General features: G+C 45.4%; 1 protein-coding gene across 6 annotated transcripts in view; it reads right to left on the bottom strand.

Annotated features, from left to right (window-relative positions):
• The window catches only part of NEK7 (NIMA related kinase 7), a 331,966-nt gene that overhangs the window by 236,902 nt on the left and 70,123 nt on the right, over positions 1–24,941 (bottom strand). For 4 of the 6 annotated variants that reach the window (XM_085601825.1, XM_085601822.1, XM_085601823.1 and 1 more), the window contains 2 exons: positions 13,236–13,322; positions 8,160–8,300 (listed from right to left, as the gene is read on the bottom strand). In XM_085601825.1, the coding sequence (XP_085457951.1) occupies positions 8,160–8,300; positions 13,236–13,292 (198 nt within the window). In that variant the 5' untranslated portion in view covers positions 13,293–13,322. The remainder of the gene's footprint in view (positions 1–8,159; positions 8,301–13,235; positions 13,323–24,941) is intronic. The other 2 variants (XM_085601827.1, XM_085601826.1) reach the window with 1 other exon arrangement.

Consider the following 24,941-nt stretch of genomic DNA (forward strand, 5'->3'; position numbering starts at 1 on the left):
CATAACTTGCCTTTTCTTGCTGGTTAATTCGGTCAACCCGGCCACATAATGTGATGCTCCCATGCCGCATAATTCCAATAGTACTGGATATGATGTTTAGTCAGTGGATTTTTGCCGATGCTGGCCAGAAGTGTCATAGGGTTGAAGGGGGTGGAGCTGATCGAGGATCTTTGGGGCATTCCACAGATGATTTCCTTGGGTTCGGAGGTAAAGGCGGGAAGGCGGACTTCTTACTGTCTTCCTGTGAGGAAAGAGGTGATCCATCTGAGAGTGGCTGCTTGGATGGCTATGTTGTGCAGCCTTGTGATGAGTGTGTGGTGGAAGACCGTATTAAAGGCTGCGGATAAGTCTCAGAGGATCATAGCCGCAGTCCCTCCTTGGTCGAGTAGGGCTCGAAGGTCATTGGTAGCGCGGGGAGGACAGTCTTGGTGCCGTGCCACATTGGGAGAATTAGAGAAGGACGTTCCGCTCCAGATGTGAGAAGAGTTGTTGGTGAAATGCTTTTTCTAATACTCTGGTGGGAGAAGGGAGATTGGTCGGTAGGTATGGAGTTCGCTGGGGTCTGCCAATCTTTTCTTTAGTAGGGCGTGGACTTCTGCATGTTTCCAGACCTTGGAGGAAGAAGGCCGTGCCATTTGAGGTGTTGAAGAAGGTGGTGAGTATGTGGATGATTCTGGCTTCGCCAAGGTTGAAGATGTGGTGGGGGCATGGGTCGGCTGGGGCCCTTGAGTGGACCGAGTTCATGATGGAGGCGATGTCCTGTGGGGCGAGCTGGCTCCATTCGGTTAGTCGGATGTCTGTGGTGGTAGCAGGGTCGTTGTGTTGCTTGATGAAGACAGTAGCTTTGGGCTGGGGTTTGAAGTTTCTGTAGATGTTGACAATCTTGTCATAGAAGAAGGTTGCAAGGTTGTCGCAGACTTCCTGTGAGGGGGTAATGTGGTTTGTTGCTGCTGAGGGGTTCGAGAATTCTTTCACAAAGGTTGATGAGTTCTTTGTGGTTATTGGAGCTTTATTTGTTGCACGAGGTTTGGATTGACTGCAGTTAGGAGACCACTCTAACAAAGCTACAAAAGGAGCAGTAGGGTTGATGTGGCTGAAGAGGTGGGAAAGACGAGCACAGAGAGTGCCATAGCCCTGCTCGCCTTGAACAGCTCCAGAGTGGAGTCCGCCTTGTCCCCAAGTAAGTTAGTCTTGTCAAGTGGCATGTCCGTGAGGGACTGGACATCTCCTGAAAAACTAGTGGACCGCAGCTATGCATGGTGATAAAACAACACTGGTGCCAATGTCCCACCCAATGGAATCTGTTGTGTCCAAGCCACAACGAATTGTGAACTTGGCCGCGTAATGTTCATCTTATGTGGCCTGGAAGAGGACCAGTGTGAGATCTTCAGGAACACCTGGAAGGACTTGGTGCCACCGAATACCAAAGGGCATTGAAATAGAGCTCCAGGAGGCAGCTGGCATTTACCGATCATAGCGCTAAACTGGTGGATGAGAAGACTCTCTTTCCAAATGTCTCCACCCATTTAGACTCCTTATCAGGGGTTGAGGGGGAACAGTTTGGAACCTGTTGGGTTTGGTCTTGTTTGCAGACATCTTCACCAGAAGGGTTCAGGAGAGTAGTGCCAATATAAAAATGCAGAATACCCAAGGGCAGAGCAATAGCGCCGTGCAATTTGGAGGTTAAGTGGGGGAATCAGAGGAAGGTTTGGCCCATGCACCTAACGAAGTATCCGTAAGGGCCTTGTTGAAGAGTAGAAGGGGCTCAGTGGAGGTTTGCCCTGACTGAAGAACTTCCGTAAGAACATTAATCTTGACCTTCAAGGTGGGGATCTGAAGGTCAAGGACTTCGGCCACTCTTCGCATTACCACGCAATAGGCATTCTCCGCAGTGGCAGGACCAGTGGGCGAACGGCGCCCCAATTTAAGGGGGTATCAAGGCCACTAGCGACTTGTAACTCATGCCAATTTTCCTTGTACCATGGTTGAACAATCTTATTACTGTGTTGCAATCGTTGTCTGAACCCATGCCAAATAGGGAATGCAGAGTATGTGTTTTCCCTTCTGAACGCCCAGGCGGAGGAAGTAATGCTTCAACAGTTCCCGGATGCTGCCTTGTGCAAGGTCGAACTGGCACCGACTCAAAGAGCACAATCGTTCTCTCGTCTCCAGTTTTGATGGGAGTCGGTATTGACTTCGAAGTTCCAGGATCGGCCTGAACCTTAGCACCAGAGGTGGAGTAAGAGGCACTCCAGTGGTGGGCTCCAAGTGTCCAACCAGCACCGAGAAGAAACTAGCCATCGGTATTCCAGTTGGAAGGTCACTCAGCTTCATGAGGTCCGAAGACATGCCAGAGGGAGCAGGCAAGGATCTGAAGAGTCCTAGCATGGCCACACGTAACTCTTCGATTTGGAATGTCGGAAAGCCCCAGAAATTCAAGCTGTGCTGGAACAAGTTACGGCACAGGCTCCGACATCAAGCGACTTTGTGACCGAGATCCTGTGACTTCTGGATCTAAAATGAGGGTGGGGACCAACTTTCAAATTGGAGCAGTACTGTTGCAGTTTTCCTTGGATTGGGGATTTGGGTTTCTCCATCTCATATGGCCTTTGATTCAATGACAAGCAATCACTGCAGGCCACAGAATCATGACTCGACCCCAGGTACCACATGCAAACTTGATGAGGGTCTGTCACATACATTTGTTTGAGTCAGTCCCTACAAGGTTTAAAACCTGTTTTTTTGAGAAGTGACATTTCCCTTGCACACTTTTCCCCCCTAAATGTAATAAGAGTCTCAAAGAGGCAAGAGGGGGCTCCAGAATTGTATCGCCAATAGGTGATTTAAATAAATTTGGCTGATCAGATAAACACAGAAAAGCCAAAAGGACCAACAGATAACACTTAACTGCGCCCACCGTAAGGCCTTGCTTGCCCAACAATAAAACAAATGCCAGATCTGAAAGTGTGGCCTGAAGAGTCAGTATGACTAGCACCACACCAGGCAACAAACTTCTCTCAGTGCGGATGAGCTCTGAAGAAGGGCATTGTGCCGGGGGATAACAGACTAGTTTGTCCAACATATTGAACGTATTTAACTCTCACATCTCAATCTCAAATACATGATTATGTAGGTAATAGAGACTCAGTAGCAGTACCCTCTCTTCCTGCTGAGACATGAGGTCCTCCCAAGCGGTAGCTGAATTGGAGGCAACATGCTCATGCTAAGGAGCTCTGGTCCTCTTCTCACCTAGCCCAGTCAAGGGCCATTAAAATGATTAAAGCCTTGTTTGACCAGCTTATCCAAAGAACTTGAGGCAGAAGAGACAGTGGTAAGAATTTGTACGGAAGATCTGTGTCTCATCGGAGTCTAAATGCATATTATAGTGACTTTACTGAAGGAAACTACTAAGAGCAGTCGAGTTGACACTAAATTCTTGCCAGTGGCGAACAAATTTGACCAGGGCATACCCCTTTGGTTATTACCTACCAGTTGAGTTCTGCTCGGGCATTCAAAGACCTTGTCAGATAGTGAGCTACCAAAAAGATATTTTACTGGTCCAGTCACTTTGACAGGCGTATGCCCTCCTGGCACAGGGCCCTAACACAGCCCTGCTTGTTGCAGGTACCACATGGCGGTCATGTTGTACTTGAGGATCTGTGCCAGCCTCCTATTGTTGGATACCACACAGGCTTTCAGGGCCATATGGCTCAATGCTCTAAACGACTGATGTGTAACAGGCTCTCTTCTGGGGAACAAAGAGCTCTGATTTTCACCTCTACCAAGTGATCTCCTCCACCCCGGTAGTGACACATATGTCACAATTCTGTCTGGCAGAGGAAAGGAAAGTGGCCTGCCGCAAATCACACTGGAATTCATCGGACAGCGGAGAAGATACTGAGTCAGACCTGGATGGAATCGGAAAGGCAGATGTGATGTGGTCTTACTGAAACCTGAGATTTCACTGCAGTGCTCCCATAGGTCATCTAGTGTTTGGGACAAGGAGGGTGCACAAGGCTAGGAGTCTAAGAAACCTCTGATCTATCCTCATTGAGACTTAGGATTGAGCCCGAAACATCATGTCCTGAATTTGATGTGGTAGTTGGAAGGCCTTGAATGCCACTGTGTCCAGGACAGCTTCAATGAAGGGAATCCTCTGCACTAACCACAGGCGGCACTGCCGGCTTTGAGCATCCAGGCGATGAGTTAGGGGAACATATGAATCTTTGACCTCCGAAAGAGAGAAGTAACCACAGTTATCACTTTCGTGAACACCCAAGGGGCTGCTGTAAGGTGGGAGGGGAAAAATAGCAAATTCGAAGAGTTCCCACCCCCACTGTGACCCACAGGGAATAACTGTGGTGCTGCAGGTCGAACATATGAAAATATGTGTCCTGTAAGTCCAGGGACACCATCCAGTTTCCTAGGACTAAAGCAGAAAGAATCAGAGAGGGAGAGCATTTTGAATTTGCCTTCCCACAGAACTGAATTTAGTGGATGGTGGTTCACTGTAGGCTTGGGGCCTCCATACTCCTTCTATATGAGGAAGCAGAGCAAACAGAACCCTTCTACTCTCTCTGACCCCGGCACCCGCTCCACGGCACTCTTAGCCAGCAGAAGATAGATTTCCTGCAGCAAGATTGCAGAATGGTTTGTTAACAATCGCTCTTCTGTATGGGGAAACAGGGGAGGAAATAACAAGCATGGATTTGTAAGTTCCGGCTGTCTGATGTGATTGTTCTTCAGCAGAGAAAATGTTGTTTCCTGCCCCCGTACCAGGTGAGCATGGGCATTTGATTACAAGTTATATTTCTCTATACACAGAGTCCTTTATGCCTAAACCAAGACATATTTTGGTTTGTCCTGGCCATCATATATCACTAGAGACAGTGAGGTCCTGAGGTCTACTGGGATGGCAGGCAAGATTTTAATGGCCATATCTAATAAAGCAAGCGTGTACCTGCCCAGAAGGCACTTAGCGCTCAAGGATCTTAAGATCAAACTGACTGCAAACCCTGAACTGAGTAAGATGCAAGTAAGACCTCCAGCATGTGATGGTACTGGAGTCAAGAAAAAGGTCAAGGATAAGAGTGTAGTTGCAAACCAAATAGTTTTGTCTTTGTGATCTCATAGTACGATGTAGCCCTGGAGCAAACAAACAATGGCTTTGGGTCAGATACTAGCATTCGGATCAAGTCCTCCTTGGCTGACAGTCCGCCGCAGCACGGAAGGGACTGGCTTAGATCCTGGTACCAGACAGGAAGCATGAACCAGCAATTGTACAGGCCCGAACACAGTTTCCATAGGGTCAGTTGGCGTCAAGGGAGGGTGCATCGGCAGAAGTCAAACTGGAACCCAAAGACATGCCAGAGGACCCATGAAACATCTGAAAAAAGTGCAAATGGAGCTCCTGAAAGTTGCAATTTACTGCGGGCTGAAAAAGGCTTGGGGAATTTGGGTTGCACCGGGACCAAATGAAGGACCAGATCAGAGTTGGAAGTTGCTTGTGGGGTATGACCCTGATTCCGACCGGTGGGATGGGGTCAAATCCCGCTTAGCCTTCTTGCAATTACATGCTGGTCTATAACCTGCAGCAAGACTTTGAGCTGGAAGGACAGCACAAAACAGACTACTAGAAAGGGATAGCAAACTGCCCGATATCTTGAAGAGACAACTAATTCTCCATCGCAACCTCTTATGTTACGCAACAGAGTTTTGTCTCCCACTTATGAGTTGCTTCCAGGTGCGTGAGGGTGCATTTATGACACAACTTTCAGTTGTGACTGGAACCCAAGCACCAAAGGCACATGTCAGTCCATTACAGACATTTGCTACCTGCAGTACCTGCATGGGACCAAACCTATTTTCAAGAGCAACATTATCCATGGCAGACTGTCTAAGCATAAGTCTGTTAAGGTTGTTGGCAAAAAAAGTTGGGAGCGGAACTCCAAATCTGAGTCGAAGGTCACAGAAAAACAAAGAATTGACATCAGTACACAAGGGTGACACTTGCATGTGGCGCAGCTCTGTCCGAGGCGAGGTGGAGCAGAGTCACGGTGGAGCCACATCACGCCACTTATCTGCTCACAGTGGAATTGAAGAGGAAAATTCTTCAGATTCTGTTTGGCATCTGGGGATATTTTCAAAGTAAGGAATCTGCCAGTTAGAAGTATTCATCAGAAAGAGGTTCGCAGAGAGTTCAGATAATTGGCCTTGCAATTCAGGGAGTTGCTCTCAAGCTGCACCAAAGGACCCCTCCAACATTCAGCTCCCCTTCTAAAAGGGGATTTCAGTTGGTGCCTAGGTTTCAGTGCTGCAAATATTTGAGTACAGATGGTGGTAGAGTGTATGTACGCGATCATCATCCCCAGATTCCAAGGGGTTGCCATCCTCTCGCTCTAGCCTTATGCACCAGCCAGACTTTCAACTCAGACACGTAAAAAGAGTCAATAGTGTGCAGTCTAAAGGTCAGTCATCAACTACCTAGAACATAGGCACCCCACTGTGTTCTTTACCCTCTCATTCCGACCTACTAAGTCTCTCGATGGAGGTGCTCTGTCCATGCAAGCCCTCCGACCAAGTTCCTTGAGGTTAAATCTGTACGGTCTCACTTCTGAGCAAACCTCCTACGGTCCATTAGTCACAACTGACAGACCCTCAAGGGACAAGGCCCCCACCACCTATGTGTACAAATTATGCAAACATGGAACTAATTCTACTCAGTGTGGGGGGAGGGGAGCCAGAAATAAGGCTATGCCCCTTGATGTTGTATATCTACAGCTTAGCTGTACTGGTAATGGATGCATATATCGCATATAGAAACAAGACTGTATTTCTACTGTTATAACAAAAACTGAAAAAGAGTAATTTCTTTTCGTTTGTTTCTCTGTGGTAGAGGGCAAGCCTCTGCAGAGCCATACTTTTGGGACAGTGTGGGAAAGTCCTACACATTTGTTTGTTTCTATAAAACAGGTCAGTTCACCAGACATATGCCTAATTTCTTCTGCTAACCTAAACATAAACCATAGAAAAAAAACATTTTTGTGAGGCTCGATACCAGAAATGCCACATGCAAACCATGAAATGGCCAGCAGGTGAGCAAATAAGAGTTGATTTTGAAGTGGTGTTCTTGAATAGTTTCTCAAGCTAACATTATGAAGATAATGCTATTTCATTGTCTCTTTATATTTCAAAAACTAATGTATGGATTTACAACAAACCAATTAATCCACATTATAGACAGCGTTAGTTGTGCACTTGACTAAAAAGACCTGGAGAATTCTAACTGGAAAACATAAATTATGGGAACCCCTCTCTAATTTCTACTCTCTTTGGCCAATCTGCACAAACTTGACAAAAACAAAATTCAAAATGTGCCCAAATACATATTTTGGAAATATTTGGGCAGATTCAACAAGTGGGTCCTGACTGAGTTATTAGCAATCAAAAATACTTTCCCTAAGACAAGATAAGTCATCTACTACTAGAGTTGCTACTACTGGCTCTGTAAAGCCCATGACTTTATCCATATATCAATATTCTTTTCGGAAGGAAGAAACGGCTTTCTAAAGTTCACATATTAATGTATATTTCTAAAAAACACAAATTACCTGAAATAACTTAAGTCCAATATATGTTATGGCTATGATAGAAACCTAAAACAAGCTGCAATTTGCCTATGCTGACTGTCTCTACAACCATAACTACTCCCACGCACTACTCAGGAACTCCCCTAAGACAAGGGGTTTCCATCAATTTGTATAACCTGTGGTCATGCCATGGACCTAAGATTTATGCTTCCAGCAGATACAGTGAAGCACCTGTATCATACAGAGTATGCATATAATAGACGGCCGCTTCCTGCTTACTTCTTATATTAGCCACTTGCTTCAACGGGTTGCTCCAATGTTAATCAAACATTTAGCTAGGTGGAAAATTATGAAAACTAAATGCACTTATCAATAAAACTCAATAAATAAATAAATTACATTTTCAAAGTAGGATTAGTGTCATGGTTTAAACAAAGGATAATGAAACATGTTAGCTGTTTGATACGCCTCGCTTCATAATGGCCTCTTGCAGCTGGTACAGGAATTTTGTGGACTACACACTGCAAAAATTGTCAACAACAACTTTCACAATCACCTAAGTGGTCTTACCTGCACTTTTTTCAAAGCCACTGGTACACGATCCAACAAACACGTTGCTCTGTAAACTTCACTAAATTGGCCACGACCAATCTTCTTTTCGATGTGAAAGTTGCCTAGCGTATTGTAGCCCATGTCGGGCCTCAAAGCTTTCTGAAAGCAAGAAACAACAGTATTTTTCACTACACACAAGGTACAACTGAAAATCCTAATATTCCCAAAAACGTTATGCTGCATGGTCAAAAAAATCATAATCTACTACGACCAACAATTTTGGCACAAATGCCTACAGGCACTCTGTGTAGGTGTACTCAACAATCAAAATAAGAAACACCATGCACTGCTAACGTAGGAGGTTTGTGGCCACATCTAAAGCAGGTTAGCTTTATGTGAAAATTAACAGTAAAAATGAATGGCAGCAAAAATATTAGGCAGACAACAGAGGCATGTAATAAAGGGTGCGGGCCATAGTCGAAAACTAAACATTGAAAACAGAGCAAAATTAGGACAAGTAAAAAAATACGTGAAATATTTACATATTTTTCTGTTCCTTGGGCATGCGTTAAAAATTAACAAAAAAACGTGCTACCTTTCTGCTTTGTAAATATTATAGGAATATTATGAGGCAGTCATGAGGGTTGGAATCTTGCGCATGTTTAATGTAACGTCGCCGAGTAGCCTGTACTCGGTTCAGTTCAAAGCCACGCGTCCAGTCAGTTCTAGCGACCTAAACTAGACGTTAGGTCTATGCGCACATATTTCCTGACACAGACGGGTCTTTCACTTCACACAGATTCATCAAATGGGATTTATTTAGAAGCACTATTTCCAAGCTGGAATGGGAATTGCACTTTCATCTCCACAGCATCTTGACAAATATTAGCGTGAACTACTAAGCCAGTGTGACAACCGCATGCTGAGAGCAAAGTCTCACTAATTTGTTTTGGCATGCAGGCTTGTAATCACACATTTACATATGCAATGACCTACATTTGCATGTCAGCTCACACACGGTCTGGCTTTATTAAAACTGGGCACCTCCCTCTGTTTAGCGGCCAGAGTGGCGGGAGAAGGCCAGAGGGTGGTCTTTTTTGGCAGTTGAGCGATGAACTGCCACCAAGGATTAGGATGATATGACCTGAGCACTAGACACTTCATTAGAGGAAATCTGTTTAACAGTGGGCAGTGTATGTAAACTTCACAGCCCGTTTGCGGCACCTTTTTCTCCCCATGCCCTTTCCTCAAAGGGCAGCAGGGCTGACTGACAGATTGTCTCATCTGCTCCCTTGTCCTGTCAGACAATTTAAAGGTGGAGAGATGACATGAGAAGCAGCATAGCTGCACATCTCCCACTACTACTGGGTCTCTCATAGCCACAAAATAATGTGTGCACAATTGAGATCACGTAGGACAAGGGCATCCTTTGGCCTGAAAACACAGAACAAACACTTCGATATTATAATTACATTAATGAGTCTGAATAAGTCATACTGCGCTCCTGATGTGTGTGCGTATATATATATATATATATATACGCGCACACATATAATGTAAAACCGAGGCAGAAAACAACAGTACATAGAACAAGCTGATTTTAATTACCAATACACCTTTGCCCTCGGTTGACAAATGTGTACCAAATTCAATCGAATGCTCAAAGAGGACAATTGGAAAGTAAATGCCCAAAAGCACTGTTTCGATAGAGACATTTTTCTGTGAGAAACATATTGAACACATCTAAACGAACACACATAAACGTGCAAATAAGGCAGGGATCGGTTTATATAGTGCCTTTTCAGCCGTCGTGAATTTCGGTCCAGTCACTTTTGGAAAACAAAACTTGAATCTTTAGTTGAAAATGCATATGTGTGAGATTACCATATATACATTAGTCTACTTTAAAATATTGGGAACATTAAAAAAAAAGGCAAAACAAGCTTACTGATGGAGGAGCTGGATTTTTCCCCACAGCGTTAACACATATAAAAATATTACGCAAAAATGCCTGGAGGTTGGCAACAATATTTTCTGAGGGCTACCATCTTCTTTCTCTCACTTTTGATCACAGACATAAGTATGCTCACCATAAAGCCAGAGAAATACAGAACGGAGATGCACTTCCTAACAAAAACCGCCAGGCTCTGTAAAAAGGCGAACTTAGCCTGCTTTTAGTTGAAGGGAAAATGCCATCTACGTTGCAAAAAAACTTGTAATGTGATGGCAAATATTGGAAAAGTGGAGAGACAAAGGAAGGAAACCCCATTAAGGAAAAATTAGACCTGCCAAAGGACCACCCCCCCCCCCCACTATCACAACATTACCCTGCCTGTGGAGAGGTTTTGAGAGTAACCAAATTCCCAGGCGTGGCTAGGACCAACTGGGAATGGGAAGATGGGAAGGGCGTGAAAGGTAGCCTGACCTTGCACAATGGCTAGGAAAGCATTGCTTGTTTAACCTCGGTATTACCAAACAGCTTGGGAGGAATGTGTTGCACACTACCCCGGCTTTGCTGAAGAGCGTAGGAGAGACATTTTGAAATCTATTCCGCTTTACCCATGGGAATGGAGAGAGACATTTCTTCTTCGCACTTTACAAAGGGCCTGGGGCAATGTGACTGGAACCCTGTACACAGCTTTGCTCAGTGGCACAGAGGTTTTTTTTCCCTGGGAGACAGCTTTTTTACCATTTCCCTCCAGAGCTTTGTCCATCAATCGGGGAGGGTTACCTCTGCCAGCCAATCAACATTTTCTCCTAAGGGCTAGAGTAGGCCATCGCATCCCCTTCTCCCTGGCATTAAATACCATAGACCCCAAGACTGCTGCATGTCACCTCAAGTCTCAGGACACTGAAACAACTGTCAATTTCCTCAGGCAAAAGGGCCGGGAGGTACGGTCTGTTACAGAATGCAGAACACTCTTCCTCCATCAAATGGCGGAATGGGACAGCGGGGAGCTCCCTGGGCCAGTTAATTCTATGTATATAAAGACTAGTGTACCTGATGAGCGGCTTCAGCTTCTCTTTTTGCGCAGGACACTGAGCCCAGTGACATATTTTTTTTTTTTTAGCAGGGGGTGCCAAGTCCCACGAAGGACATTCGGACATGCATTTTTCTGGGGCAACTTAGGGGGCCCACTCCCCAGCTGTCTAGCCAGCTACCCGCCTGGCTTTATCTGTTGTCTGCGGGTGTAAGATCTGACACACAAATTCTGGGGTGTGGACTCACGGCGGCTACCACGCTCCCCCACACATGGGCACGGGCAGCAGGGGTGCGCCCACCACCATGGGGGGGGGGGGGGGGGTGCACAGTGGGGCTCCCTGTTCGGCTTTCTCGTCTAGGGTTACGGGTGGGGTCCCAGGCTCCTTTCCTCCAGTGTGGGCCCAAGGATGGGGTCCAGGGCCACCACTTTGCATGTGCAGGCCCAGGGCTTGGAGTCTCCGAGCCTTGCCGATCTCTGTGGAGGGGAAACCCACATACGCTTCCTTCCTGGTTTATAAATTATTAACACAGTTTGTGCCAACCCTTAGGCGCTGGCCAACCTGGGGGGTATTTTGGAGACTTGCAGCGGAGCACAAGGCACTGTCGGTCGAGCGGGGTCAAAGGTCACATTTTTTCTCCTAGGGTATCTTGTGCTTTCTTGGGCAGATTTGCCTGATCCTGGACTTACTTTGCTCCTGGTGGTGAGCCCGAGCAATCTGGCCTCTAAAGTGGCACACTAGGGCACTGGTTCCACTGGATCATTGCAACAGCTTTTCTCTTTAGCATCGTCTCTAGTGCTCCTCTCCTCCTGCTGAGGCTCAGAAGTCCAGATCTTCCCTCAACTGGTTCCTAGGGGGTGTAAAGGTGCAAGCATGGAGAGACTCACTGGGGTCAGGTGAAGGCAGAGTCCTTAGTCTATTTACAGTATCAGGGGCCTGGTCTTTCTAGCTGTACACAGTGTTGCAGCCATCCAATTCTGCTGTCCAACTCTATGTCTCTTGTGCAAGTGTGTTTAAGTGGGGATGGAAAGTCTTAGATGCCAAGCATCCCTGGCCAATCCTAGGGTAGCACATTACCACCCACATCTGTTCCAATCCTCCTGCATAGCATGCTGGGACAATCCAAGATGGCGCCACCAAGTGTTCTCTGTACACATCTCCTCTATTGCGTCTCGGGTCTACCCCTATCTTACACTCCTGTCAGAGACCTTCCCACCAAAACTTCAAAGGGGAGCCCCTCCTGTGTTTGGCTCCGAATGTCTGAGCTCCCTCCTTTGTTCGGTGGTCCTGGGTTGGCCCAACCGTAGCATAGTTTGACAGCTAATTTACCTGAAGCATATTTTCTTCTCCATCCCTTCCTTCTCAGGAGTGCAGTGAAGCACTATCAATTGCTCCTTTTCTGTAATGAGGCATTTGTTCCCTCTGCTGGGGAGCAGATAAATTAACTTGTGACAAAAGGCCTGGAATCTGATCCTGAGATGGACTAAAGGAATATGACAATTCTGGATGTACCATAAGGTGTATATGTAGGTTCTTGGGACTTGCATATTCAAACTTGGCATACACGTTTTATCCCAGTTTGATACCTCGCTGTACTCTGTAATAGACCTAAGGTCAACAAAACAGCACTGTAAGGCAGAGATCTCCCTATGTGTGTCTAACACTGTGACACTGCAAACAATCCATTAAGCCCCACCTACCTTATTAATGAGTGCCCACTAATATGTTAAGGCCTACCCCCAGGTCAACATCTACCTTTGCAGAGTCCCATCCGAAGCCAGGAAAACCCCTACGAGAGAACTAGGGGGAACAAGGGCAACTTTCCAAGTTTTCAACTGACTCCTATGTTATCTGGACCTGTAAGTGAAACCAAGTGAAATCAAAAGTACAAAGGCATACCCAAATTCCAAAGGTTGGTTTGAATTCTGGTACCTGTTATCCTATATGTAGTCTTATAAATTCAGGACTATAGTAGAAGAATGCAACATACAAAACAGGACTTAATGAACTACTCTCACCAGGAAAATAGAAACTTTAGCACTCTCAGATCTGCATGCGCAGCAGGAGAAAACCGTGTCCAGTAAATCATAAAACCACATATAATATTAGTACCTGTGGTTGAAAATTCTGAACAGGACGATTCTGAATGCCTTGCGACTGTTCATCCATTGTACCGGATAAAACAGGAACCTTTTAGCTCTGCCAACAGAAACGTTATATTTAGCTATAAAATGGGAAACGTTTTCCAAATCTGTATCACACTGTCAAATTATCCGAGTCAGAAATTATAAAACAGCTTACAATTAGTCATTTTCAAAGTGCTTGAGGTAAGAATACTAATGTATACATAAGTGGAAGAACTTTCAAGATTTTTCCTAAAACACGTTTAGGCAGACCCACTCATAAATGCACAAAAATACCTTTGTTTAAAAAAGAAATTTACAACAAGTTACAATAATCCGATCATCAGCATAATTAAGGTATAAAATAGTATATTAAAGAGTATCGATTAACAAAAAAAGTAATAAGAGTACGAAAGCGGTTAAATAAGATAGAGGGGACTATGTAAAGCAGGTGATGGAAAAAAGGTTTAAGAGTTAGTGAACTTGACTGCAGACGGAGTCCAAAGTAAAGATGGAGAGGGAGAAAGCAGCATTGGAGACCGCACACCGAAGTCAACAGGCACAATACTGCATGCTGAAAAACAGTGACTCCGTTTGTGAGAACACTTCCTAATTCTCATAAAATACAAGTGGGACAAGAAGCATAACCATCTGATATATTTGGTTAGGTACGTGTCTAAAGAATGTCACAGCGCCCACATAAAATCTGGTGGAGTATGCTGGAGAGTGTGTCTCATGAGTAATAGGAGAGAAGTAATTTATCTAGCAGTGGTGGCTTTAGCAGCAACAATATTAACTTCTAAAATAACATTTTTCGCAATGTAAATATTTTATATTCTAAAATATCACTACCTACATGTTTACATTACCTTTCCAGCCTGATACACAAGTAATTCCTGAAACCTGAAAACTCCCTACAACCACTTTACACAACCCATTCCAAGACCTATAAACTCCTTCCTACCCGTATACACAACCCTTCTCCAAGGACAAAAACACTTGACTATCCCAATACACTACCCACTCCTTAGCCCTAAAACACTTACTACGTCGATACGCTACCCATATAAAAAATACGTGTTTAATAATTTTGTTGATTAAATAACAAATTAAAAATATCCAATTCCTTAAACAGAATTGAAATCTGTTTAAAATATTTATTAAATTCATTTTACAAATTAATTTATAGCAATTATTAAATTGCACCCATTAATTTGACCTATATCTATCTATCTATACACACACACACACACACACACACACACACAAAAATGACATAGATTACACACACCCACACACACACAAATATGATGCACGTACCTGTGAAGTAAAGGCCTGAGAAGTAAAAACCTAAACAACATAGATGTGTTAAATATTTCCGATGTACTTATCCATGTAACGACCCTCCTGATGTACTTACCTGCAACATAATGTCCCTTGAAACAACGCCGCCGATGTAACAGTAGCATATGGTAACATTGTATACAAAGTTCACAAACCATTAAAAAGAGAGTTCTGGCACTAGCCAGGCAAACAATTAAGGTATGTAGGAAGAAAAATATTGCCTTTCAGGTGAAACACAATGAATAGTTTGGGGGCAAAAGTGAGAGGAGTACTCTGAACCACTGCATCCTATGTAACCTATTCGATGGTTCAGCAGCGGTTAGGGCCTGAAGCTCATGTAGCTGAAGATATAGCAACAAGGACTAATTCAAGCAAAACAAACCACGAGTTGAAAGGAGTTCATGGCCGTGAAGAGTTGGTGCAAAAATTCTAAACAGAGAGAACTAAACAGCAGATCGAATAAACCAAGGCTACGGGTTAAACTAGCCCAGCAGGTGTCATCCAAGAACCTCATTGGCAGTGGAGAATTCCTCTGGACTCTTTGCTTAGGACCCAAAGGCAGTCAGGAAGGTCTTGTAGATGTCCACCAAGACATCAGATTCAACTTGCAGGGAGTCAGGTGCTACGCTATCGTCAAATGAAATACATTCTAGAGAAGGGTGGGGCATCCGGGATAACATAGAAGAGGAATACCCACTGGAAAATGGAGTGTTTGGGGCCCCTTTGACAGATCACGCAGTGTACCGCATTTATTCTACCCTTTTGATAAATATCTTCCCGCCACTGGACTCCCGGAGGGAAAAATTAGGAGAGACACTTGGGGAGGCTTGAGGAAGATGATTGGAGTCAGACTTGCAGATACCCTAGTGAGGTGGTTATTAGGGCGGGATTCCGGCTGATTCAGTTAAAGATACTGCATAGAGCATACTTCAAGTGGACCCAATTGTTAAGACTGGCCAGATCAATGGACAATCTTTGCCTGCGCATGAGGGGCACCCTGCTTCACACCTTGTGGGAATACCTGAAGGCCATGGCGTTCTGGGTATGTATTGGTGAGCAACTGTCAAAGATACTGGGGTATGAGATACGACTTATGCCCCAGCTGGTTTCCCTAGGTATTTGTTTTTGGGGGTGAGGGGGCGAAGAGTCTCTGGACAGGTATGCCCAGCTCCTTTGTAAATGGGCACTGATGGTAGCCTGTAGAGCCCTTCTCCAACATTGGGGTGCCAAGACGTTGCAGACGTGGCAGGAATGGGAGGAAGGTATGGATTGGTGCATGGTAGCTGAGCGACAGACAAATTGGGCCTGCCCACAGACGTTCGACAAGGTCTGAGGCCTGGTCTGGAATCGAGGGAAGGCATTGGGTAAAATGCCTGGGGAGGGTCGAGCTACACAGGGAGGGGACTCTACCAGGAACCTGGCTCAGAAGACCAAAAGGGTGCAGATCACTGGAGAGATTCCAGGACTCTGGCAGTGAACAGGAATTCAATGTGGTCATTTCAGGCTGTATCTGAACACTATTGCACAATATCCTGTCCACATGCCTTCGGTATTGGGGGCATTTGTTATTGCGGTTTGTTTTGTCAAAATACAATGAACAGATTCATTTAAAAAAAAAAAAAAGCACTAAATTCAATTGACTATTTTGAAAAGTAAATGGCATGGTCTACCTAGCAGTAAGAGTTAATATCTGTTGGCATGGCCCAATGACTGAACCTTAGCCACTATTTACGTGCTCCTGGGGACAACCCGGCTCACCAGACCATGGTACTTTTCTGTTCTGCAGAAAATATTCGACCAGCCAACGTTTGCATCTCAGGAATGGGGAGCACAAGCTGAACTTTACTAAAGAGGGTTTAAGGCTAAAACCACCATTGGTTATAGGTACCATCTCTGGGTGAGCTTGATGAGAGCCCTCTGAAGAAGGGCTCTCAACCACTGCAACTACTAGTATCGGTGAGACCAGGCAGGGTCAACCAGAATGACAATGCTTTTGGGATGTCCCTGGTTTTCTGGACTAATATGGGAAACCCAAAGGGTTAGAGAAAAAGACAAACCACAAATTTCATCGCCAAGTGAGCGTATCAGCCCCTTTCGATACCCCTATCGAACCTGACCCACTGCCCACCAAAGAGGTGAAATGTCATACCTGGAGTATTGGTGAATAAAAAAAAGTTAGATGGGTTGAAGTTTCCAACTACTTGAAATAGGAATTGAGGACGTCTCACTATGGAAAACTGAGACAATTGCTCACACTGTCCACATTCTGGTTGTCAAGTCCCACAATGTAGATGACTTGCAGGGATGCTCAAATTGGAGCTAACCACCTCCCACATTACCACAGCCAGCAAGAAAATTGCAGGGGCAGCGAGTATACGTTTGCTTTTGAACAAAGAAAGTGGTGATAATCCACAGGGACAAGATCACCCTATGAACCTGACCACCCCGAGTAAAGTTTCAGGACCAGAAAAACAACCTTGTGGTCCAGCCTATTCATGGAGAGGTATGAATCTGTTCTATTCCAAAAAGCACTACTGGACAGCTCGCTGCAGTCCATTCCCCTAAAAGACCCTGAAATGTGAGGAGTCCGTGGTAAACACATTTGAAGCTGCTGAAAGAGACACTCCCTCTAGAAGGCTGTAAAAAAGGGTTAACCATGCAGGTTGACACTAGAGATGCGTGGACCAAGATAAGATTTTGATCGGTTGACAAGCAACTCATCCTAGTGCACTGCCAAGTGGAAGTGCAAGAAGCATATGAAGCGTAAAAACAAAGAACCCTGATTCAAGGCCACTTTGGAACCTTTCATCAAATACACTAGTAGTTTTAGACTGATGGTAATCCTGTTTGGGAGATAAGGGCTTTGCAGGTCCAGAGCCCAAAATGCCCCAATAAAATGGATCCTTTGAGTGCAGAGAGGATTTTCGGTATTCACTAAAAACAAGGACTCAAATTCCTCAGTTTGGTCTTGACGCATACTAGGAGCTACTGGAGGAGAACAAAGACTTATTTGGTCCATGTAAGCACAGGCACAATGAGAAAAACAAGCATTGGCATAGCCAATAGGTCTCGCCTTTGGGATCTTATAAGTGTTTAGCATGTAACACTTGATGTTGTTGCACCAAGGATATTGTGCTGGATAACTAAACACTTATAAGGTCCCAAAGGCGAGACCTATTGGCTATGCCAATGCTAGTTTTTATAGCGCTACTCATAACAACCCTACGGTGTCAAAGCACTTTACATCACACAACACGTTATACAGAGGCAATAAACTATACGTGTGGAAATCATTCTATATGAAACGTAACACAAAACAACAAGGAGTAATTACCGTTATGTGATCTGCCGGTACACTTTCTTTGCAGCAGGTATATTAGCCCTCTGTACTACACTATGCGGATTCAAAGCTGCCACTGGACAAATTACCCAACTCTCTCCAGCAGAAACATTAACCACCCGGTTATCGTGACATTTTTATTGCTGTCTGAAAAATGCTAGGCACGCAAGTAAGCAGCAGGTGCTTTTAAAACTGAAAGTTATTATGAACACAGCGCCACTCCCGAGCCAGGTGCGGCTGCACGGGTCGCACCGTCTTAAAGCCGGCCCTCCCTACATTAGTCCAGATATATTAGGCGGTGCTGCGCTGACATTAATACTTAGGAACATCATAGTGGTAGTTATGACTAGGTATGGGTTAGTTGCTAATCACTCCAATTTAGAGGCTCCCTGTTAGCAGTCAATACTTTTCCAACAACGATCAATGCTTATCTTTATGTGCCCAATGACCCCTTAAATGAAGAGACAGTAGGATTCAGAAATATCAGCACACTCGCCACCACAATTCCACCCATTAAACCGCACTTTTTCCACAATGGCTACTCTGGAACCCATAAAGGATTAGTGTTGAAAAAATTAGTATAGTGAAGTATGAAGTAATTTGAGTGGTGGATATGGTATTCAGTTATTTGGATAGAGACGGGTAGGTTGCGGGATAGAACAGGGAAAGAGGTTTGTATTTATATAGCGCTTGCTACCACTTGATGGGGTTTTGTGGCGCTTCATTGGCGAGTAGCACACTACTCTGGAACCCATAAAGGATTAGTGGTGAATTAGTATAGTGGAATATGGAAATTGAGAAGTGAATGGTTAACACCAGCACCAAACACCACAAGCAGGGGAGGAGGGACACACGGGGTCCAGATGTTTAACACCAGCACCAAACACCACAAGCAGGGGAGGAGGGACCCATGGGGTCCAGATGGATAACACCAGCACCAGACACCACAAGCAGCAGTGGGGAGTCCGACATATATTGAACCCTGGGCTGAACACCACCAACAGCAGAGGGGGTGGGGGCTTCGTGGACTCCAGATTGCAACAGGTAAGGGGTAAAAAAAACTGAAAAACTCCATGATGGTGACAGAGAGCCTGGACTCAAACACCACTGGCAAAATATCTCTAGGCGTTACCGGTAGAGCAATCTAACAATCGTGCATAAGAATAGACCGGTAGAAGTGGCTGTGCGGGGCATTATTCGCAAACATAGTCCGAGCACACCACCTCAACATCATCTCGTACGCAGACGACACCCAGCTAATCCTCTCCCTCACCAAGGACCCGGCCACTGCCAAATCCAACCTCCACGAGGGAATGAAGGACGTCGCAGAGTGGATGAAGACCAGCCACCTGAAACTGAACTCTTGACAAGACGGAGGTCCTCATCCTCTGCTCCACCTTCTCCGCATGGGACGACTCTTGGTGGCCTACCACCCTGGGAGCTGCACCCACACCCACTAACCACGCACGCAACCTGGGGTTCATCCTGGACTTATCGCTCTCAATGACCCATCAAGTCAACGCTGTCTCCTCCTCCTGCTTCAACACCCTACGCATGCTCCGCAAGATCTACAGATGGATCCCCAATGAAACCAGAAAGACGGTCACCCAAGCCCTCGTCAGCAGCCGGCTGGACTACGGCAACACCCTCTAAGCAGGAATCACGGCCAAACTCCAGAAAAGGCTCCAATGCAAACAAAACGCCTCTGCATGCCTCATCCTCGGAATCCTCCGCCGCAACCACATCACCGCCCACATAAGAGACCTACACTGGCTCCCAGTCAACAAGAGGATCACCTTCAAGCTACTCACCCACACGCAGAAAGAACTCCACAACACCAGACCAGCATACGTCAACGATCGACTCACCTTCTACACCCCGAACCGCCAGCTTCGCTCCGCTGACCTTGTCCTTGCCACCGTCCCACGCATCTGCCGAACGACCACCGGCAGCAGATCATTCTCCCACCTCGCCGCCAAGACATGGAACACCCTCCCCACCCGCCTGAGACGGACCCAGGACCTGCTGACCTTCAGGAGACTTCTCAAAACCTGGCTGTGTGCTCAGTAGCTGTCTCCTCTCATCCCCTCCCCCCAGCGCCTTTAGACCCTAACGGGTGAGGAGAAAGAGAGAGAAAGAGAGAGAAAGAGAGAGAAAGAGAGAGAAAGAGAGAGAAAGAGAGAGAGAGAAAGAAAGAGAGAGAGAGAAAGAAAGAGAGAGAGAGAAAGAAAGAGAGAGAGAGAAAGAAAGAGAGAGAGAGAAAGAAAGAGAGAGAGAAAGAAAGAGAGAGAGAGAGAGAGAGAGAGAGAGAGAGAGAGAGAGAGAGAGAGAGAGAGAGAGAAAGAGAGAAAGAGAGAAAGAGAGAAAGAGAGAAAGAGAGAGAGAGAAAAGAGAGAGAGAGAGAGAGAGAGAGAGAGAGAGAGTGTGTGTGTGTGTGTGTGTGTGTGTGTGTGTGTGTGTGTGTGTACGCACACACACCAGCTGGGCTCCTTTGTGTACGTGTGGGCACAAAGGGCTGGTTAGCCATAACGTTAATTCTATCGATGTACATGTCGGCCTGCTTCATGCCTTCCTCTCACGGCCTGGGGAAGTGCACAGAGGCTTAGACGGCCCGCGGAGGTTCGCAAAATAAACCACGCTCTCGTTGCACGCACCTGAGAGTCTTGTGCACACCGGACTAAAACCGTGAGACGCGACTGTATGCACAAGGGGACACAGAGTGACAGCATGCAACAGGAGCCACTGGCTGTCTCATCAGATGATGGCATGTTAAAACATGGCCTTGCCCTGGTCAAGGTAGAATGGTCAACATTTTAGTCCGTTAGTATGAAGGTGAGCTTGCACCATTGATGTGGGGGGGGGGGGGGGGCTGCTCTGCTGTCTCTCTAGGAAGTGCAATCGATGCGCGTGCATGTGGCCTTCAAAGAAAAACAAACAAAGGACATTTCTCAGGAAGAAGTATTGTAAGCAGGTCCTCTGACTATGCTTAACGGAAAATGAGATCTAGGTCCTGGCTGCACTAGCCTGAAAGCCTCCCAGCTCGTTTTGTGGCTTTCCCTTTAAGTGCCCACATCTAGAACTCACGGCCACCCTAAAGGCACCCAGGGGTGGCGGGGATATATGACGTTTTAAGGGCATGCACCATTGCACTAAATAAAGTGTCAAGGCGAATAGCAGTGTTCACAGGGAGTGGGTTAATAGTCGAGTTGGACCTTCACGCTTTCCGTTGCATGCACACCTCACCTTTTGTCGGATCGGGCCGTGCATAGAAAGTACTTACCGGCGGCTCGCGCCAGGGCTGGGTCCCTTGATTTCTGGATAGGCAAGCTGTAGAATCCTCCAGGGGGAGCTCAACTGCTGGTATTCTATTCAAGAATGGAAAGCACTAGGGACCTGAACGGCAACAAGGTGAAGATTCTTCTTTTAAGTGCCTCCTATGACGAGGGACAGACGCTAGGAGTCACGCCCCGTAAATGTAGCTTTCAGAAAAACCTAGGAAGGAGCCAGACTTTTGGAAAGGAGCAAAAAAAAAAAACAGACCCACAGAGCGTTTCCCTTGCGGGAGCGAGCAGGACAACATCTGTTTGCAAGTTAATTACAAACAGATGTCGCCAAAGCTCGCTCCCGCAAGGGAATCGCCAAACGTGCACGCGTTGCCATTGAAAGCAATGCAATGCGTGCACGTTTTTGGACTAAAAAGCGAATCGATTCCAAGAGGTCTCCTCATATGCAGCGCGCAGCGTAGGTGAGACCTAACAATGGACTGGAATGAGTTTCAAAATAGTTAACACGGGCTGATAATCATTCCAGCATTCCACGAATGAATGAAAAATTGAAGGAATGGGGGTAACTTGTTGAACAGAACAAATTCCTGGCGGTGTCTTGGTGCTTTAAGAGACAAAATCAGAAGGCCGTACCACTCATTGTTGGAATAACCAAGTTTTTAAGGAATTTCTAAATGCTGGTATGGAAATAGCAGCTTTCAGATCCTCGGGAAGTCTATTTTAGTTCAAGGCTGTACAAGTAACGAAGCTCCTGCCTCCTCAAGAGGAGCGTTTAAAGGGAGGAACCACCAGATTACTGGCGGAGCCGGAACAGAGAGTCCTACCAGGCAAATACAATCTACACCTCTCCTCAGATAAGTGGGACCTTGTCCGTGAAGCGCCTATAAGTCGGTGCATAAGGCTTTAAATACTATACGCTGCTTCACAGGCAGCCAGTGTAACCTGCTAATGGCTAGTGATGCAGAGTGGAATCTAGGGACATTCAAGGAATGCAAGATGCAGCATTTTGTATAATTTGAAGTCTAGTCAAGGAACTTTTCGGAAAATTTTGATAGAGACCATTGCAGTAGTCCAATGTAGATAGGACTAATGCGATGACAACTGTCTTCAAAATATCAAAAGGAACAAATTTGGCCATTTTCTGGATGATTTGTAGGAAGAAATGTCCTTGTTAACTTGCTCTTTGAAGTTAAGTTTTTCATTCATCACGACAAGGTTTCTAACCTTCTTCACGGACGTAGGGAGAGTGCCCAAATCATCAGTCCAACATAAATGGGACCAGGAAGAGGGATTGTTCCCAAATAAGATGACCTCTGTGTTGGGTGAATTCAGTTTGAGACAATTACTGTCCATCCATTTGCTAATTGCACTCATGCAGTTCCAAAATGAATCACCCATATTAGAACAATTCTTAGAGAGTGGAACAATGATCTGTTGTCTCGTCGGCATAGGACACTCATGATAACTCAAACGACTTGATCACGGTGACCAGATTGAACAGGGTCAGGCTAAACAAAGAGCCCTAAGGAACCCCTCACTTTAATTCATTGTCCATAATTACAACTGTAGTCGCTCCTGTTATCTCTTTATTACTGGCAGCCATATGTTCTTTCTGTCATGGTGGTAGCTGAAGTAAATGCAGGGTTCCTGATGTTACTGCTATAGTTGTGTAAGTGCTGTAGTTATTGCTAATGTGACATTTGTTGTTGAGGTGGCCTCTGCTGTGGCAACAAATCTGGTTGCTGCTTTATTTCAAGCTGTGGTTCAAGCTTTGATGGCAGCTCTTTTGGCTGGTGTGGCCTCTGTTCTAGAGAACACTATTGCTGCTGCTATTCATCTTGCTGTAGCAGTTGCTTTTGACTTTGCTGTGTTTACAGATATGTCAAGGCTTTTGTCTCAGTTTTGGTGGTAGGTATGGGGATTAGCTGCCTTCACTGCTGTAATCCCTAATGTGCTTGCAACTATTGTTGCTTCAGTGGGATGCCTGTGATCTAGTAGTAACTGGTGTGGCAAAAAATATTATGGTTGCTGTACTGACAGCTCTGGTTAATACGGTGTTCCGGGTGTTTTCACTGCACTAGCCCCGGCTATGTTGGCAAGCATGTTCCCTACTGTCATTACAGCTTTATTTTAACTCTGGTCCTGCAGCAGGAGATGTTGCTACGGTGCCATTGGAAGCAACTGTTGAGGCTAGAGTTATGGTTCCCCTTTTTTGCTGCTGTGGTTGAGGCTAGTGTGACTTCTTCTAGCACCACCATGGTACTATTTGATTGATGATATGGTCTTAGCTGTGGTTAGAGCTTGCTGCTACTATTGTGATTTTTCACATGGTGGCAGCTTTTGCTACTCTGGTGATTCCTGTCTTACCGCTATGGTCCCTACTGCCCTTGCAACTGTTGTTGCTGCAGTGGCAGATTTTGTTATTGTTGTGAAGTTGACTTGTGGCAACTGCTGTGGTGGCAGCTGGTGATGTAGTCCTTACTTTGTTAGCACTTGTTACCAGTGCAGTTTTGTCAGCTGATTTTGTCTTTGCCCCGGCTGTGATTAAAACTGTGGTGACTTGTGTTGTCCTTGCCTTGTGACAAAGTTTGTTCTTCTTGCAATGGTGGCAGCTGTGGGAAACTGCAATGGTTACAGTAGTGGTTAATTTGGCCATCCCTGCAGCTGTTGTTCCCTTACAGTTGTGGTAGCTGTGGTCCCTGCTGTTCTGGCAGCTGTGGTTGCTTCTGTAGGCACAGCTGCGCTGGTAAATGTAGTTGCTGCTGTGGTCCCCTGTAGATGTGCAGCGATGTCACAAGGCGAACTGGGAGAAGAATTTGTGGTGGAGACGCTTTTGCAATTTTAGCAGGGGCATTTTGTTAGGCACCCCAAAAGTTCAACAAAAACAAAAGAATCATCATTGACAAAGCCAACAGAGCTTGCCTTTCAAGGGCATTCATTGTCCGACCTTTTAGTTTTGCAATGCTTTTTGCTGATGCTGTCCCGCATCAAAAAGAAATGAAAAAAATAAAAAATATGGCAAAAATATATTGTGTTCTAATGCAGCACATCATAGGCAAAAAGCCATTGCAGCTTGATGAAGTATACACATTCATGGATGTGTACGTATGCATAATGATGCGATGGCAATTTTTTCTTCAACTCTCAATTAACCTTTCAAGATGGAAGGAGCAACAGAGGGGGTTGGGGGAGCGAGCAGAGGTGCAACTGATGAGAAATGGGCGAGGAGGGTGGAAATATAAATTTAAAAACAAGCACAAAAAAAAAGCATGACTGGGAGGGTGGCGAAAGCAATGAACAAGCCCCTGGAGTGCTGACAGAAAAAGAAAAAAGTAGTTTCAGGAATATAAGCAGTGCAAGTATACAAGTCATTCAATCAAAAGGAAGTTAATTAAGCTATGTTCCAGGGAAGGAACATACTAGAAGAAAAAAACGAGCTTCTGAATAAGAAGCAAGGAATTGAGATTAACAAGAACTCCAGCAAATAAGCAATGGGCCGGCGAAAAGTCCACTCTAGCTAGTGCTACTCTCCACAACAGGTTTTCTAAAATAGATAACTGGAAGTTGTCTGTAAATGAAACCTATAAATGTAGAACTGCTCAAAATCAGCACTCTCTTATTCGCTATTACATGACTTTTGCCAGACAGCTGAAATAGCAACTAGCAAGATTGTATCTAGCTATCTCGAGACAAACCTAAAAAAAAACACTACTTGTACTTTGTAACA

The sequence above is a fragment of the Triturus cristatus genome, chromosome 4_2, assembly GCF_964204655.1.
Source record: "Triturus cristatus chromosome 4_2, aTriCri1.1, whole genome shotgun sequence".
NCBI classification, from domain to species: domain Eukaryota; kingdom Metazoa; phylum Chordata; class Amphibia; order Caudata; family Salamandridae; genus Triturus; species Triturus cristatus.